The 18,430-nt window shown below is 25.5% G+C and overlaps 1 protein-coding gene across 1 annotated transcript; it reads right to left on the bottom strand.

The window, feature by feature from the left end:
• Positions 1-11,375: 11,375 nt before the first annotated feature.
• LOC145841041 (BLOC-1-related complex subunit 8-like) lies at positions 11,376-12,066 on the bottom strand. The gene is made up of 2 exons (XM_082948399.1): positions 11,861-12,066; positions 11,376-11,557 (listed from the first exon to the last, which is right to left on the bottom strand). The coding sequence occupies exons 1-2, from the start codon at positions 12,050-12,052 to the stop codon at positions 11,420-11,422; spliced, it is 330 nt and encodes a 109-aa protein (XP_082804525.1). The 5' UTR covers positions 12,053-12,066; the 3' UTR covers positions 11,376-11,419.
• Between the last annotated feature and the right edge of the window lie 6,364 nt (positions 12,067-18,430).

Genomic DNA, 18,430 nt, shown 5'->3' with positions numbered 1-18,430 from the left:
TCTACCTCAGATATACGTCATAAGTAGTTTATTTTATAAACTTTTTCATTAAATTTAATATTTCATGTAATTCATTGCGCAATTTTTTCCTATATTTACCCAAGTTCGTTTTTTTTTTGTTATAAAATTTATTGTTTCTAATGAAAATTCATTTATCAAATCTGTGGTCGACAGGCATTTGGCAGTCGCGGGCCAAGTTTGAAAATAATAGTCTTCGCTAAAGACAGTTTCAGTGACCTTTTTTTACTCTACAAATTATTTGTTTCAAAAAATATATACTACGTGACTTTTTTATCTTTGTACAACTTATTTCAACAAAAATCGATGTAATACAATATATAATTAAATTTCAACTTTGGATGCATCGAATATTTTTTTACAGTTTAGTGTGCACAGATTTTGACTACCTTGGAGTTTACTGCAGTATATATATATATTTTTTTAATAATTCTTAACTCTTTTTGGCGAGTAAAAATTATTCTATAAGTACTGCTGTGCAGTGTGCACGAATAAAATTTTGAGAAATATTTTTGAGTATGCAAAACAGTTTCTAAATACTTTGTTTTATGACATTATTTTTAAACTATTACATAGTTTTTTTTTTTTAATTATCGATTAACATTGTTTAGATTGTTCATTGTCATAGTTTTTAAAAAAGCATTGTATTAAATCTATAAATAAATAAAACTGGTAAAGTTGCATTTATTAAAAACAGCATCATATACTAAGTTTACTAGTAAAAGATCTAAAAAATACGAATAACTAGAATGTTTCTGTAAGATTGTTTTAGAAACGTAAATTTTCAAAACATAAAATTTACATCTTTCTAAAACTATTGATTTGCATACAGCATGTTTGAAAAGTTGACAGCTTTTTATATAAAAAGATATTAACTTTTATAAGTTTTTTTTTTCGTTTTGTTTCAAAATTTGCGTATTTACTAGTCACTGCTAAAATTTCCCTTGTATGATAAAAACTTGAAGTTTATGTTAATTAGTTTGTGAAATATTTATAGTTTTGTATATTAAACTACGCTATTTTTACAAAACTATGACTTTTTTGCCCATTTTCTACTTAATATTTATTTAAACTTGATTTTATGGTATAATTTTTAATTTTAAAATTATCAGTGTTACAAAACTTTATACGTAAAAGGCTAAATTTTTACACAAAACTTTTATAATTATAAAATAGTAACTCGACATCATTATGGTGTATTAAATATCTGATTATGTAGCACTGTACTGCACCACACGACTTTCAACAGCAGTTATTGCGACAGAATTCAAACCCAGTTTTCATCTTGTTGAAGCTTGATAGTCTAACCAAACTGCAATAAGTGCCTCAGTTCTGAAGCATCCATTTTTTGAACTATTAAGAAAGATGAAATCAACTCAATGTCTAAAACATTGTCAGTTTAAGTAACAATTTCGTACAAAGCTTGTGTTTTATTAGTGATATTGTTTTGGCAACAATTAGCGTAGCTTATGTTGTTATTCATTATACAACCAGACTCGAATTTATTTTATGCCTTGTTGTTATGTATTCAAAATAATTCAATAACTTGAATCCAAACGTAAGTAAAAATAACTTATATCAAGTATTATATTATGTTTTTAAAACTAAAAAGAAATCTAAACATTTTTTTTTGAATATAAACTAGAAGAGTACTAATTCAAACTAATTTATTTAACGTCGTAGTTTTAATTTATTTTGTTGCAAATTTGTAATAAAACTTTTTTTAATTAAATTATCATGAACTTAAAAAGTTATAATTAACTTTTATTTTTCATAATGTAAAGCTTTACTAGAAATTTTAGTTTTAAACATTTTGGAAAATTTAGAAGTATTGACAAGAAAATATAACGAAGTTTTATCTTTATGCCCATTTTCGAAGAAAAATCTTGGCACTTGAGCAAAAAATTCCTCAAATAGCGTTGCTAAGAATTTAGGTAAAACTTGTATGGGTCATATATTTTAAAAGCAATAATAAACTGGGGAGAAATATCACAACATCATAAAATATAACTATACAAATATGTTAAAATAAAAATTTAAAAAGATATATTTTATTTCTGCATAAAAAGTTGTATATCTGAAAAACGAAAATCGTGAAAAATTGGAATTTTTCTGATAAGTTTATTCAGGCTTATGGTACAGTGCTTCCTCGCTAATCCGGTCAAGTTGGGCAAAATTTTGAAAATACGGCCGGATTTGCCTTTGGCCGGATAAGAACAAAATATCGCTTTTTTTACAAATTATCTACCTTAGTTATATTATGAATGTATATAACAAAACGTACTATAAAATTTCTGTTAATTTAATCTATTTTACTTTATTCAAAGAAAAAAGAATTAAAACAGACAAAACTAAACGAAACAAAATTTTATAAGTTCAAAATTAATGGAAAAAAAATACACTGTTAACACTTTAACTAAAATAAGATTTTTTTTGAAAAAAGAAAGAATGGAAGATTGTTTTACAGTGCTTTCTCGTTTTATTAGCAGAAAACTCACGAAATTGGATGAGTTTTGACACATCTTCAGGTGTGGCTTCTGGTTGGCAACGATAGTAAGCTAAGTAATCGTCCATTTTCTGCATGGCTTCAGCATGAGAAAATAAACACTTAGAAGGTTAGGAAACACCAATTTCATCTTCAACAACTTCAACAGCCTCCTTTTCGTTATCCCCAGTAACCAGTTCAACAATTCCTTGCTCGTCCATATGCTCATATCCAGGACCATCGCAACTCATCCATCTTTGAATATAATCTTCTGTAAATGTGATATTTAATCTCGCAAATTGCTGTACAAACTCGTTGTTTTGAGCTTTTTCTGAAGGGTGTATGCTTTGCATGAAAGAGCTTTGCTGTAATGGCATTAATTTCTTCCATGAGTTTCTAATGGAAGAAGGCTTTACCATACCCGAAGCAGATGAAACGGTGTCGACAACTTTTGTCATGAACAAACTTTTAACTTGTTTTCAATTGTTAGTTGAACGCGTTTTCGTTTTTTTGCTGTCTTATCCATTTTTTATCCAGATATGTTGATTGTAGTATATTAAAGTGTAATTTGCTTAGCAAAGACAGAAAAATTGCAAATGAATAATAAACAAGTTTGTTACAACTGAGCGGGAAAAGTATGAAAAAAACTTAAGATTAAAGAAATGATACTTTATTATGACGTAACAATATATTGTTTGCATACTTATAAAACGTAAATTGAATACTTTTTCGAAGTAAAATGAAATTAAACGCTAAAGTAAAAAAGTCGATTTCTCGACTAAAACCGGCCGGATTAGCGAGGAACCGGATTAGCGAGGACCGTATTAGCGAGGAAGCACTGTATTTAAAAAAAATATTAAAAAATTAAATTGAAATAAAAAATTTACAACGTCATGAAACTAATTTTAATAAGTATGTTTAAAAAAAATTTGAAATATTTTTATTATTTTTGGAGACAAGGTTGTATAAACAAAATAAAAAAAAAACACAAAAATTTTAAATTGGCCCCACTCAAAAAGTCAAACCCCAATTCAATATTTTTTTTAAATTTAAAGAAAAAGGACCGTTCTTTGGAATAAAAAAAAGTTTTTAATTAGCTAATAAGATAAGGAAAATAATTGGGTTTAAGTTTTAAAATTTTTATAAAATTCCTAAAAAACGCTCTCAAGCTAAGTTCACGCTCGTGAGACCTTTGTGTTAAAGGAACACCCTTTACATTTACCTATACTATATGTTATGCTATTTACGTTATATTTGTTATATCAAAAATTTAGTTTTAAGTTTCTCCTGTTATGAATTATTTGCGTCATTTTCAACTAACATACTTTCTTTTTGAATAAGAACTATTTGTTTAATGCTTTTACAAGCCTTTAAGCAAAACTTAGTTTGCTGGAATTTTTTTTTAATATGATAATATAACTTTGTTACTTCCGAATAAAGTAATTTTAATTTAAGCACTTAAAACGGTGTACATATATACCTCGAAATAATCACCTTTATATAACAGTTGTACATTAGTTTAGTAAAAATCTTAATTTTATATGTTAAATTTAGCTGCGCTCGACTGATAAAAACAGAAGATTTCGCAGCAACAAATCAAGAGTCACTAAATCATTTAAAACCTACAGCAAAACAATAATTTTACTTGTTCTGTTTATAGAAGTTGAATCCGTCCTTTTGTATAGATCATCTAAAAATAATTGATAAGTATAAGGACACAAGTTCAACTTTTTTTTGTATACTTTATATAAATGTTTAATTTATTTTTTAATCGTTATAGCATTTGGCTATTTTTTATAAGTTTAAAACTATTAGCTTACAGCCATTAAAACATGTCCAACTACATTTACACTGGAATGGCGACTTGTACTTAAACTGAACTTAAAACTGAACTTAAAATATGTGTTATAAATAGGATGAGGTGTATAAGATAAAATTTTATAAGTATTTACTTAGTTGTGTGGTATCATAAGCAGTTTTTAAACGTTAGTTTTAAATATAAATAGCAATAATCTTTCTGAAACACAATCAAGTTTTTTTTTAATAGCAAACTATCTTAAACTTAATATATTTGTAGCCAAACACATCTTAATATATCTGCTGTATTCTAATAAGCGAACTAACTAACTAGTTTAAAAACAAAACGATTTTTAGTAGGTAAAAGGCAATAAAAAGTCATAGATGCTAAAAAATTGGTTTTGACAAGGTATTTTGACATATTTTTATTTTGTATATCTCAAAATAAAGTTTTAAACCAAGTTTTTAACATTAAAAGTATATAAACTGTTTAGTTTAGTACATCCTAAATCGTGGGTCGAGGAACTATGAACGCCAAGCATAAGCCTCCGGTCCGCAATGTATGATTTTGTTCGAATATTTGAATGAAATTAGATAAGTAATATTAAACTTATTAATTTTAAACGAAAGCGACTAGACATGGTCAACATCTGTACAAAAAAGAGTGTAAAAAATAAATATTTACAAGTACTTATTTATATATATATATATCAGCATAAACTAACTATGTATATAATTTACTACAAAAGACTTTTGACATTTTGTTCTTATATGCAATGTACAGGTTTAAAGTCTTTATCAAACAGTAATCAAAAAAGCAGCTTTGGTTTCAGCTCGGGCATATGACAGCAAAATCTATATTTTTTAATTTTTCCACCAATTTTTTTTTCAATAAAACTTGATTTGTATATTTTAAACGGCTATATTCTACGTAGTCAATAATCACGTATCTGTTCGCGGTGAAACTCAGTAACTGTCTGAATTTTTCAATAAAAATCTTTAATTATAATAGGCTGCCATAACAACTTGCAAAAACTCATATAATAGTGATAGTCTTACAAAGGTTAATATTATTGTAACTACGCATATTTTTAAGTTTGTTTGTTACAATAGCTCAAAAGATACATTAAAACAGGGGTCTGCCAACTGCAGCCCACGAGCACGCTTTTTCTTTCAACGGAGTGTGGCCCGCGAAAGAAGCATCTGCGGCCTGCGAGCATCTAAAACTGGTCCGCTGAACAAAAATTTATTTTAAGTTGAGTTTCTTCGAGTTATTTGTTATCATTTGAAAAATTTTGTTATACATCCTTGTATAACATTTTGAAACCTTCTATATTTTTTTCTGCTTAGGCTTAAAACTGTGAAAAGACAGATAAGCTTTATAGATTTTTTTTCTGTTTAGATAATAACTTTCTTCTTACAATAGCAATTGGTGGACTAAAGCAAAGTTTTAAAGGTGCTTAGAAAAAAGTAGTTATGTAGTACATAGTTATTAATTAGATAAACTAAGTGCAAATATGTTCCATTATTTAAAATAGTACTTAACTAATTTATCATTTCTTTAAAACTTAATCATTTTGTTGAACACCTAATTTGTACTAAGTTTTTGTTATAGATGTTTTACCACTATATTTTATATTTGAGAGTGCACAAAAACATCTGAAACAAAATAAGAATATGACATAAGATAGTTTTTGTTCAGACACATTTTTAAAAGTTACTGTACACCTTATACTAATCTCTAGCACACTAACGTACACAGATGCTCACTTTCACGTTCTTTTTTACTTAATTTAGGTTAAATAGATAGTTTCCAACTATAATTGTTACACAATTTCATCAAGCAGTTTTGTGAATTAACTTTGTGGATACCATATAGTTTGTAGTTTAAATTGTACTCATTGTCACAATACCTATTATATTTGAAGTTGAAGATACAATTCTCAAAAATTTAAAATATCTCTAACAAAAAAACACATTAATATGACTTTTATGTTATCTTATATCGTTTAGTTTAAGTACATAAGGATATATTATGAAAAAAAAAATTACAGTAACCTCTCACATATTTACGCACTCGTGACGTTACGCACTCTCGTTTAGTTACGCATTTTAGAATTCTAAAAATTTCAAAAAACAAATATTTTAATATTTTTTAATAGTGCATAAATTTGGTTTATTGTATATTTTAATTAAATACATGATTTTAAATACTAACTCACCTCTCTATATATATTTAGACTTTGTAAACTTATTTTACTTGACTAATTGATATACATTTATTTATACCTTGGTATATCAGAAATTTTGTTAACAATAACAGATTAAATTAAAATTCTGAAAGAAATATGGCTGTGTAAAATAATGAAAGTATAAGAAATAAGGAGAGTTTAAAACACAAATAAATAATACTGTTAATAAATTGTGTCCTATATTTAAATAAGCATCTTAAAAAAAATCTAATGAAACTTACTAACAAAAAGTAGCAGTGATACTTAATAAATATAGAACTTACATTTAACACAAATCTCATTTGTTTTTTTTTTGTACACATATTACTAATTTTCGTTTGACAGTTTTTTAGTTTAAGTTCTGAATTGTAAACAAATGCTTAAAAACAAATTGAATTTGCTAAGTAGAATAGAATATAAATGTAAAGTATCAAATAAGTCACATAATGATAAAATTAGTAAATTTTTCTATAACTATTATTGTTTTATATAAATTTAAATCCTTTTTTTTTAATATATGTATAGTTTTATTTTTTCTCATCATATTTATAAATAAAGTAAACAAATTGTTAAAAGTGGGAAAGTCCCCAGTCTGCTTTTAACTAGAAGCAATATCAAAAAAATAGCCATTAAGGTAAGTATATTTGGTACCTCTCGTATCATTACGATCTCTCGTATCTTTACGCACTTTTTCTGTGGACACAATGTGCGTAAATAAGCGAGAGGTTACTGTACTTAAGACTACATAAAATATTATCTGGCTTAATACGTGTAGCTTTATAACGATAAAATACTTCTTAAGATATTGATATTCTAAAGATACAAGTGTTACATGTTTAGAGTTAATGAAAACAATAGTCTCTACTTTTAAAGAATTGATACAGTTTATTATTTCAAGACTTTAAATAGTAAACTATATTCCAGTCACAGACCTCGTCTTTACTATAAAACAAATTTTAATCTTAAGGCTAAATATATAGTAAAATGTAAATTTTATCTAAGAGACTGCTTATTAATTAATATCGAAGACTAAAAAGTTAAAACAAAAACCTAGATGTAAGCTTTTTTTTTGTCTCTAAAAATATATATTTTTTCAATGAACTGATAGTTGTTAGAGGTAAAAGAGTTATAAGTTGAAATATATTCTAATGTGGTTAATTTGAATGATGACGTAGATAGAGAAAATTTAAAATAAAATATACTCTAGTAATAACTATAAAATTTTAATTTGTTGATTTAAAATAAGTTTATTTTCTAAAAACTATTAGTTTGCTGAAACTTTTAAAGAACATACATGGAAAAAATTTTACGGACAAATCAATTTTTGAAGTGCGGGCAGGAATAGAAGGGTTCGTATCGTTTATTTAGGTTATCCTACCTGTCGGCTTTGACAATCGCGACTTTTTCAAGTATGCAGGTACTGAAATTCTTGCGCGGGTTTTCGAATATACCAATATGTTGGATTATTTTCCAGTCTTTATTAAAATCAATACTTTTATTTTTAAGTTTGTGTGTTTCAGATGTGTTTAGATAATTCCGTGCCGTTTTCTTCGTAACTTATTAAATCAGTTATACGGTTGTACCATCCTTTTTTGAACCACCCGTTGAGCCTAAATAATATTGTGTCGTTTGTGATCTGGTTGTCGCTTTGTACATGACATTTTTAAACAAGCATTTGTTGATAAGGGGACATCTACACTTTATTTTTTAAGATGCAAGTGTTTTAAAATATAAAAATACTAGCTTTGTTCCTATAAAAGTGTGACCGCTTGTAACACATAAAGTATATTATAATTAACTGTAAGCTAAATATAAACTTAATAACTTTTTTTTTAATCTCAAAGTTATAAAAATTGTTCATCAAATTTACAAATGTTTTTAAAAAATAGGGATGGACAACATACGACCTTAAACTAAAATATCTAATTCTTAAATAATAAAAAATCATTTTAAAAAGACGTACTAAACATAATTAATGTATTTAGCTTTTAAGGTAAAGATTTAAATAGAATAATGAAAAATTTGATGAAATAATTAATAAATTCATGTACTAAAACAGGGGTCGGCAGGCAGTTGGTGCTCGCGGGCCAAATTTCAAGTTTTCAGAATCTTCGCGGGCCACAGTTTTAGTGATATTTGAATAATCTTTAGGCTTTAGTTTTTGTCACACCAGAGATAGTTTTACTTTTATTCAATTTATTACTTTAAATGACTTTTAGCTACAAAAATAATGCCTATTTTATATATAAATATCTATTGGAATAGAATTTACATTGTTAAATATACTTTAGTCTTAATAGAATATGTACTTTCTTAAACACTTAATGAGTTAAACTTAATAAGTTATTTTTATTGTTTTACTTACAACCTAATTTTCTATAAAAACCGAGCTTGAAAAAACATTTATGGGTCACTTTTATACATTTTTTATGTTATGAATCACCTTTTCATATTTAAAAAATGTTAAATACTGAAAATAGATTTTGTGTCTTAATAGTTTGTACTTTTTTGAAAACTTAGCAGTTAGTTAATTAAATAAAATTAATACCTATTTCTACTGTAGATAAGCTAAATAATTTTTTTAACATAGTTAATGCTCGAATACTTTTATAAAATACTTTATTAGTATTTAATTAGTCTTTTAAACGGTTGCCACTTCAAAAGCAAAAATGTCTGAATTATATAAAAAGTTTATTAAAAGTTAAAATAGCTAAAATTTTTAGCTTTAGTTCCAAAACAAAGCTCAAAAATAGTTAAAATCATTTAAAAGCAAAGGTGCAATGCACAAATATGAAGTTTTTAAAAGTATTACTTTTTGCTTCTATTTTTAGTATAAAATTAAAATAAAGGTAAAAAACCAGTCTTAAATAATATAGAAAATTTTTAAAGATACTGTTAATCTGCTTTAACTTTTTTAATTAAATATAATTATATTGTAGATTTTTTGTGTCAAATCGAAATTTTATTACTTTACATGTAAAGATTGTTTAAAATTCCAGGTTTTTTCAATAATTCTCAAATTTAAGGCTTTTTCAGATTTTTTAAGTATAAATTGTTAGATTCCAAGCTTTTCAAGGATTTTTTGGCAACACTAGTTGTTCACAGTTATATGTATACAATTAATAAAATAATATTTAAATTATATCAGCTGCAAGAATTAAAATTTAAAATATATTTCAATTCAAACAAACACTGTGCATTGAACAAAACATACATAATAAATTTAATTTACCACACTTTAAAGCGAAAAAGTCAGTCCGAGTGATCAAAACTAGCCTGATATTTTAGCATAAAAAAAGCAATTCAAGCCAAAAACTGAAAAAATGACTAAATTGGACTGAGATTTTAAGTCTTCAAATAGTCATAGTCTGAGAGTGTGGCAATTTTTATTTGTTTATTTGATCGAATTTTAACTATTTTGATAAAAAATGTTTAAACTTAATAAGTTACTATTTCTCAATCTAGTTTGAATTAAATAGGTAGTTTCAAAAAACAGCAACTGTTTATATTAGTATGCAACGCATAAAAACTAATTTATTTTGCCAAAAAACATTGTTTGAAAAATTAAAAAGTATACCTTACAAAAAATTTTTTAATTTATGTCATATATATTGTTTTTAATGTGTCATTACACACTTAGATACTTACATGTAGAAACAATAATGTTAGAAAGTTATGCATAAACTAAAGTTTATCTCGTTAAGTATTAAATAAAAAGTGGTTTAAAATGTGAGCATCTTTGTACACTGGTTTGCATAGGAACTAATTCAAAATACAAAGAAAACTTCTAAAAAATTAAAGGTGTCAAAACAAAAATCAATTTGACCTTATTTTATGTTATTATGTTATTTTAAATGTATTTGTGCACACTAGAATATAACATTTAGTAACAAAATATCTGTAATAAGAACTTAGGTATAAAAAACGTGTAAAAAAACTAAACTGTAAAGAAATGATATTTTAGTTAATTACTGTGCATTACTTTTGTACAAAAAGGAAAACATTTACATTTAGTTTATTTACAATATATGTATCATATAATTATCTTACTAATTTAAAGCACTTTTTATACTCTTTTTATAGAAAATAATTTGCTGTTGTAAGAAGAAAGCTATTATGAAATTGAGAAAAAAAGTAGTGGAATGCTAACCTGTCTTTTTCACATTTTTAAACTAAATAAGTAAAGTCTTTTAATTGTTTTAAAATGTTATACAGGGTCTTAAAACTAAATTAATCTAACAAGTTTAATTCAAAATACAATTTTGCTCAGCGGGCCACATTTACATGTTCGAGGGCCGCAAAATTTTCTTTCGCGGGCCGCAGCATTCCATTCAAAAAAGTAACGTGCTCGCGGGCCGCAGTTTGCCGACCCCTGTACTAAAACAATGAATGACCAAATTCTCATTTACATTGTTTGGATGTATAAATAATTTAAACAATAAACAAGATGAAATAGGTAAATACAATAAACATCTTAGTATACTACGGAACTGTAAAATTATTAAAAATATACAAATAACAAGCGATTAATGAAAGGAAAAAATTTAGGTTATTTATGAGAGTTATACATCATATTTTTAATTGTTATGAAACTTCTGAATTAGTATTTCTTAAATAAAGAAATTTAAAGTTTTTGAAGTAAAGTTATTTTTGTTGTCATATGACTATGCTTATGAAATTGTTGACAACAAATAATTTTTAGTTTAAGTTTAAAAAGTTACTGAAATAATATTATCTAAAAAATGATAACGAGCTTGAATTCAGTGGATAAATAAAAGTTTGAATATTTATAACTTATGTTTATAAAATTTTAAAAGAACTTTTAAACTAAATTCAACCTCAGTTTTAGAGAAGTAACGAAATTATAAAGTACATATTAAATCTTCAGTCAATGTTTCTTCATGTTTAACAAAGCAGCTTTTGCGGTAGAGTTAACAAGTAGACTCTCTATATTTAAAAAAGTTTGTTTTGATTCTGAAATATCCTTCACAACAGTTAGTGATTGTGTAACATCATAGACCATTTCCTAAAAGTATTAAAAAGTGAATATAACATTGTAAGATGACTAATAAAATAAAAAGAGTGTAGTTTCAAAAAAGACATGGTATAGTTTACTCAATAGTGTATAACTAATAAAACTAAAAGCTGTACTCTATATATAAATTTATATTAATTATGATAAACATTGTTGTTATATGTTATTTATTATTTATTTTTAACTCTATAAGATCAACCTACTGGTTAATGAATAATGAAAATATACGTTCTTAATAAAACAAGCTCTAATTATAACAGACATATATATAATTTCAAAAGTAATAAAAATTACCTTTAGATCATCATTTTGTTTTTTAATGTTAGTGTGAGTATGAGAAACAATAGGAAGCATTTTATGAATATTTTGCTGGATTCGGAACAATCCTAAAGAAGGGTTGTTTGTTATAGTGTGCAAAGTCTTGTTCATTCCATCACAACATCTTTTGCATTTTTCTTCTAGTTGCTTGTCACTTTTTAAGCTCATTTTAAAAATTATAAAAATTATGACTGCAATAAAATATACTTGACCATATTTACTAAGAAATTTTTCAATTAATACGAACCAATTTAAAAAAATCGAAACATATATATAAGTTACAGTGGTATAACATTTTAATAAAAACACTTGTTCTTAAAAATTTTTATATGAACATATAATATAATAAAGTTCATAATAATAAAGTTAAAAAAAATCAGTAAACATTCTCAAAAGATTGTGTACTAAAAAAATATTTTAGCTTAAAATCAAACTAAAATTATGTCTTTAAAGATTTTAATTCACCATTTTGACTATAATTTACTATCTGATAAACAACTTGGTGTTGTCCCTAATCGCTCCTCAAAAATTCAACTATTGACATGCACACATTCATGGATAATCCCTTATCTCAAAAACGAATGTATCAAAGTAGTTTACACTGACATCCAAAAAGCTTTTGATTCAGTATCACACAAACTATTATTTAAAATATTGTGTCAGTATGGACTACATGAATCCTTAGTGAAGTGGTTCAATAATTTTTTTATTAGGGAGATCACAAAGAGTGGTTATTAATGATACGCTGTCAGACCCTTTATCTATATACAGTGCAGTACCACAAGGTGGTGTAATTGGTCCCCTTCTTTATTTTAATTACCTAAAAGACATTAGTTCAAACATAGATATTAAAAGTGATGTGAGTTTATTTGCAGATGATACAAAAATCTTTATTAAGTCAAATATTTTTTTACAATCTACTCTAGATAATATCTACAAATGGTTAAAAACAAGAAATATCAGATTTGAATCCTACTAAGTGTAAGATTCTAAAAGTTAAGAAAAACAAACCGTTTGACCCGATTGACCTATTTATCAATAAAACTAAGATACCAACAGTTTAAGTTTTTAAGGATTTAGGAATATATACCTCCGAATATTCAAAATGGAATAAAGACATAAACTATTAATATAATGTTGAACAAGTTTCATCCTATCAAATATAAAAAAGTTTTAAAACTAATTCATTTACTAATCTAACAAAACTATTAAAAATATATTTCCATTCCAAGCATTAATACAATACACAAATTTGGTCACTTTTTTTAAATCAAAACATTTACAAAATTGAGTCTATTGAGAGAAATTTTACCCTGTTGATATTTAGTCATTGTAACATATCCCATTTAACATATAATGATAGATTTATTAAACTTGGATTGAGGTCCCTAGAGTATAGAAGATGGGAGTTTGATTTATAAATGCTTTACGAAATTATTAATGGCAAATATAAGGCTTTTTTCAGTCAATTTTTTTCCCATGATAAATATAAAATAAAAGGAAATAAAAAAAATAAAACTAAAAATAAATTTAACAACAGTCAGTGGCAAGGTTCATTTTATCAACGAGCAGAGACTATGTGGATCAAATAACCATAGGATATAGTATTGTGTAAGAAGGTTGAACACTTTTGATTAAATATATTTAATTTAATTAGTATAAATATCAGTAAAATTCAGTAACTTTTCACAAAAAAAATACAGAAAAACAAAAAATAAAAAAGATTTGTATAAAATTTATCTCATTTAAATTAGCTACTGATTTCATCATTTGTTTATTTGTAATATTAATTATTTAAATTTCTCTACACCTCCCCCGACTGAATATTAATTTAAATTTATTATTTTTGTACAACTAATCTTCGTCTTAAGTTATTGAATTTTATATCAATCAAATATGTTTAAACTTTTTAATGAGTTTTTTTTATAATTTTGACTAAAATTTAGTTTCTTAAACTTTTTGAATACTACATAGACATACATAGTTAAAAAAAACAGAGTAAAGTAAGCAGGGAAATTAAATGCTTAACGGATAAAGAAAATACATTCTATACTTTTTTTTCTTCTTTTTTTATTTAAGAAGGCACACATGCGCCAGTGTCCTTCCCCAGGCCACGCCCTGGTTAGAAAAAGCACCTGACAAATATATCTTATAATTAGTTTTTTCATACTAACACAATTGGCTTCAAATTACAACTATCAGCATCATTCCAAGCAGATATGTAGCACTTTTCTGGAAGCTTTCTGTATTTGCAGATTACTATGCAAGAGTTCTCGATTTACCTATGTTTTGAGCTATTTACATCAAAACAGAAGTGCATATGTCTGTTTTATTAAACAACAACTTTTTTGACAGAAAAAAAAATGCCACTTCAGGCTTTAACAAAACAGTGGTATAAGCACCTTATGACATACTGTAAGTATTAAAAAAACTATTTATGCATAAAAGAGTGTGAAATCTTACTAATTGGTTTTTTGCATTTAATTAGATCTACTACTAATGTTATAAGATTATAGAATTGAATTAAAGCAAAGACAATTTAAACTTTTTGTATCTTTCAAACATTATTTAAACACAAACTAAACATATTAACTGGCAAATTTAAAACACTAGACATAATTATAAACTAATACCTGTAAATGTAATACAAAAGACTTATTGATAATAAATGCAAACAATAATATAAATGACACAAAAAATAAAATTGAAAAACCTAGTTTGTAATAAATCAGTTATAGATGTGCATTTTATACTTTTAGCTTTTATTTTCTTTCCATTTCGTCAACATAAATTTGTTCTTATGTCTACAGCTTCCCATGAGTTCTGATTTTTTTGTTTTTACAGTTACTGTTTGCTTGTAGCATCACAAGTGTTTCTTTTAAGCAGAGCCTGCATATGTTTTTGTCTGGTTTAGGCCTATTCACTTTTTACAGAATCTTTTAAAATTGATTGTATTCTGAGTCCTCTATTTTAGTTTGTGTATTGTTTGTAGCTCTTATTTACAGGTTTGCAGTTAGTTGTTGTTTTAAATGATGAAATTCTCTTTTTATTTGGTTTGGAATTAGTCCTATATATGCTTTGGTTTAATATTTTTTTTGTTGAATATTGATTTATATTTTACACTTTCTGTCCTGCAGTTTCATTCATTTTAAGGGAATTAGTTTTTGTTTCTGAATTTACATGATTCATTTGTTATTTTCTCTCTGTTTATTAGTTTTCTGTAATGAATTTTTATAATCATCTCAATATTAGAAATGCAACTATAGCTTAATTTAATGCAGCTACTGTTGATGTACTTGATTGAACTGCTTTCTTTGCCTAAATACTTTCTGAATATTTTAGGAAATTATTTCCTAAATTTGTTACTGAACATCGATATGGTGGGTTAAAGCAGATGGCTTTTTTCTTTTTCTCAATTTTATTTTTTGTAATTTACTTTTGTATACTTTATATCGTAGTTGTAGCCATTCGGTTTCAAAGTGTCAATGTATTCATTTTTTATGCTATCAAATAATTTACTGCTGCTTGAATTTTTAGTCAACCTATTTTTTAACATCTTTAGAATTTGTTTGAGAATTACTGGAGGGTGATTAGAATTTGAATTAACTTGGTTGATTTTATTGTTTGACTTTCTATATGGGTAAAAACTATGTTGTTTTAAGTTGAGGTTCAGGTCAAGAAAGTTTATTTGAAATACAGGATTTTCAGTTATTATCATTATTCGTACAAATTTGGCAATTTTTTTTATTTATTCTAGTTCTACATAGCCTGTTGACTTATCCATAGCTATTAAGCCATCATTTCAACTATTTGCTTAGGGATCATTTGTTTAAGTGTTTGGAGTATATACAGCTGACTTAATTTAAGCACATGTTTGCTTACCATTGTGATATCAAAGAACTTATGGTCATTTCCACTTTTGCTTTGTTTTGTCAATATCTTTTCTTTGGTGAATTGAAAAAAAAAACAATCAAAAGTATAAAATACACTGCACATCTATAACTGATTTATTACAAACTAGGTTTTTCAATTTAATTTTTTTTGTCTTTTATATTGTTGTTTGCATTTATTATCAATAAGTCTTTAGTATTACATATACGGTCACTAATTTATAATTATGTCTTGTGTTTTAAATTTGACAGTTAATATGTTTAGTTTGTGTTTAAATAATGTTTGAAAGATACAAACAGTTTAAATTAACTTTGCTTTAATTCAATTCTATAATCTTATAACATTAAGGGCATATAGGAGTCCAACATTTTTCATATAGAAAAATTAACATTAGCTTTTTATGAAAGTTATAATAAATTCAAGTTTGTTTTTTTCAGAATATAAAAACTTTAATTAGTTTTTGAGATATAGACTTTTTGTAGAAAAATAGTATAAGACTAAGGTACTTATATCACTGTCTTATGCCTGAAGTGGCATTTTTTTCTCTATCAAAACAGATGTTGTTTAATAAAACAGACATATGCACTTCTGTTTTGATGTAAATACCTTCTTTACATAGGCAAGTTGACACTCTAGAATAGTAATCTTTAAATACACCCATACCTCAAAACCAAAAGATTTCTGTTCAGCCACTTATATATTTTACTGAATATGAAGATAATAAAAAGTGTTATAAACAATTCTCAAATGCTTGTATATTTTTTCCTTTTTTTTATCGTAAAAAAACACCGGTTTCAAAATTTTAAAATCTCTAAATTTTGACATTTTTACACAACTTTTGAAAGCTTAGATTTAAGGCTATTAAAATAAGCCTTGCCAATCAGCTTGTTATCTTCTATTGCCAAATTTTGATATTTAATTTTTTATTCTGCTTAATCATAAAACTATAAACCTTAACACTTTGCACTCATTTTTACAGCTCAGGGTTTTGTATGCCAATGGAACCCTAGGTATTTGAATTTGAAAATACATAATATTTTTGGCAATCTTACTATAGTTTTATTTAATTTGAGCAAATTTGTATGAAACTTTATTACGGACTCTTTAAAGTTTTTATTTATCATAAAATATTTTAAAAAAGTTTTTGTTTAGTTTAGCAAGTCATAAAAACTTTTACTTGACATCAGTTTTTTGTCCCCCAATGAAAACCAAATTAAGAATTTAAAGAAAGTAAAATGTGAACACTCACTAATCCTTGACAAGATATAAAACTGATGTGATAAACTAGATAACCAAAAGGGACTCACATCTATCAGATTACTAATTGTTTGGTAGAAAGGAGAGTGAGTTCTGATGGATTTCTACCTTAAAAAAAAGTGTTTTGTACACTAGATCCTTATATCAAATATTTTGAGTGTTTTTTTTATCATTCAATATTATCAGGTATACTACTAAAGCCAATGGATTCAAGTGGGGGGAAGAAATTTTGGTCATCAGCTGGGAAAGTAAACTCTAAGCGCAGTGGGTTTCAAGTTAGGTTAATTCCCCTGTCTATATTTTTTATATCACTTTGATATTGATATCCGAATTTACAAATTTAAATTCAAGTTATTTTTTTTCCACAGCCTAAATCTAAATTAAAAACTTACAATAATATAAATTATCGAACGACAAAAAAAGGCTCAAAATATTTAGTCCTAAGACCTGGGGTACGATACGAAGAACCTTTCGGATATTGAGTCGTAAATCACATTTACCTTTTATAATAAATAACTGTTATTACACAACTATAATTAATTTTTAAAATAATAATATTTAACTGCAATGGACAACTTTATATTATCATATTAAATAAAAAACTGCGTGTATTTTTTAAAAAAAATTACACTTTAATTTTTTTTATATAACGAAAATTAAAAAAAAAAAAGTTTATTCTGTTTAAAGTTAGCTGAATAAAACATTAACACGTTAGCTTAAACTAGAATACTACAATTAAAACTTAATATACTAAAAGTATAACATTAATATATATAAAAAATATGTAATTTTAATTAACTTTAATAGATATTTGATTTGATATGTTTCATAGTTCTATTGCAATTAACTTATTGCATTTAAACTAAATATTGCAATTTAGATTTAACATACAACGAAAATCAAACATGTAGTTTTAATTTGATATACAGATAATGTAAAACGAATTCATTAAATTATTATTTTGTAGACAGTTTTTGATATAAACAATGGTATATATTAATTAATCAACAAAAATGTTTCTTTCAGTTTTTAGATTTTATTAACAGAACAAAGTTTTACTCATTCAACCTCAATCAACCGAGATCATCAGTTTAAAAAAACTCGTAAATTTTTTTTATATATAAACATGCAAGAATAAACATAACCATTTTATTAAACAATATGCCTGTAATCTTAATGTTACGGTGAACACGTATTTAGAAGTAATTTGAATTCATATAAAATATAATCGTTAACCTATGGTTCAATATATTTTAACTAGCCTATATTTTATTCAAGTTTACTAAAGGTGATAACATATATAAAGTACTGTTGATATTATCTTAAAAATAAAGCTTAAATTATGTTATTTGATATTAAGTTCATAAAAATCTTCTCGTTTAAAAAAACCACTTAAAT

The sequence above is a fragment of the Thalia democratica genome, chromosome 7, assembly GCF_965202585.1.
Source record: "Thalia democratica chromosome 7, ktThaDemo2.hap1.1, whole genome shotgun sequence".
NCBI lineage: Eukaryota > Metazoa > Chordata > Thaliacea > Salpida > Salpidae > Thalia > Thalia democratica.
Note: the sequence above shows the minus strand (reverse complement) of the source record. Positions and strands in the feature narration are given on the sequence as shown.

Bases quoted from the DNA above. Each gene is read 5' to 3' on its own strand.
- LOC145841041 (XM_082948399.1), bottom strand. From the start codon at position 12,052: ATGAGCTTAAAAAGTGACAAGCAACTAGAAGAAAAATGCAAAAGATGT. The intron at 11,558-11,860 runs GTAATTTTTATT...TAATACTTTTAG, and splicing joins AACAAAATGATGATCTAAAG to GAAATGGTCTATGATGTTAC.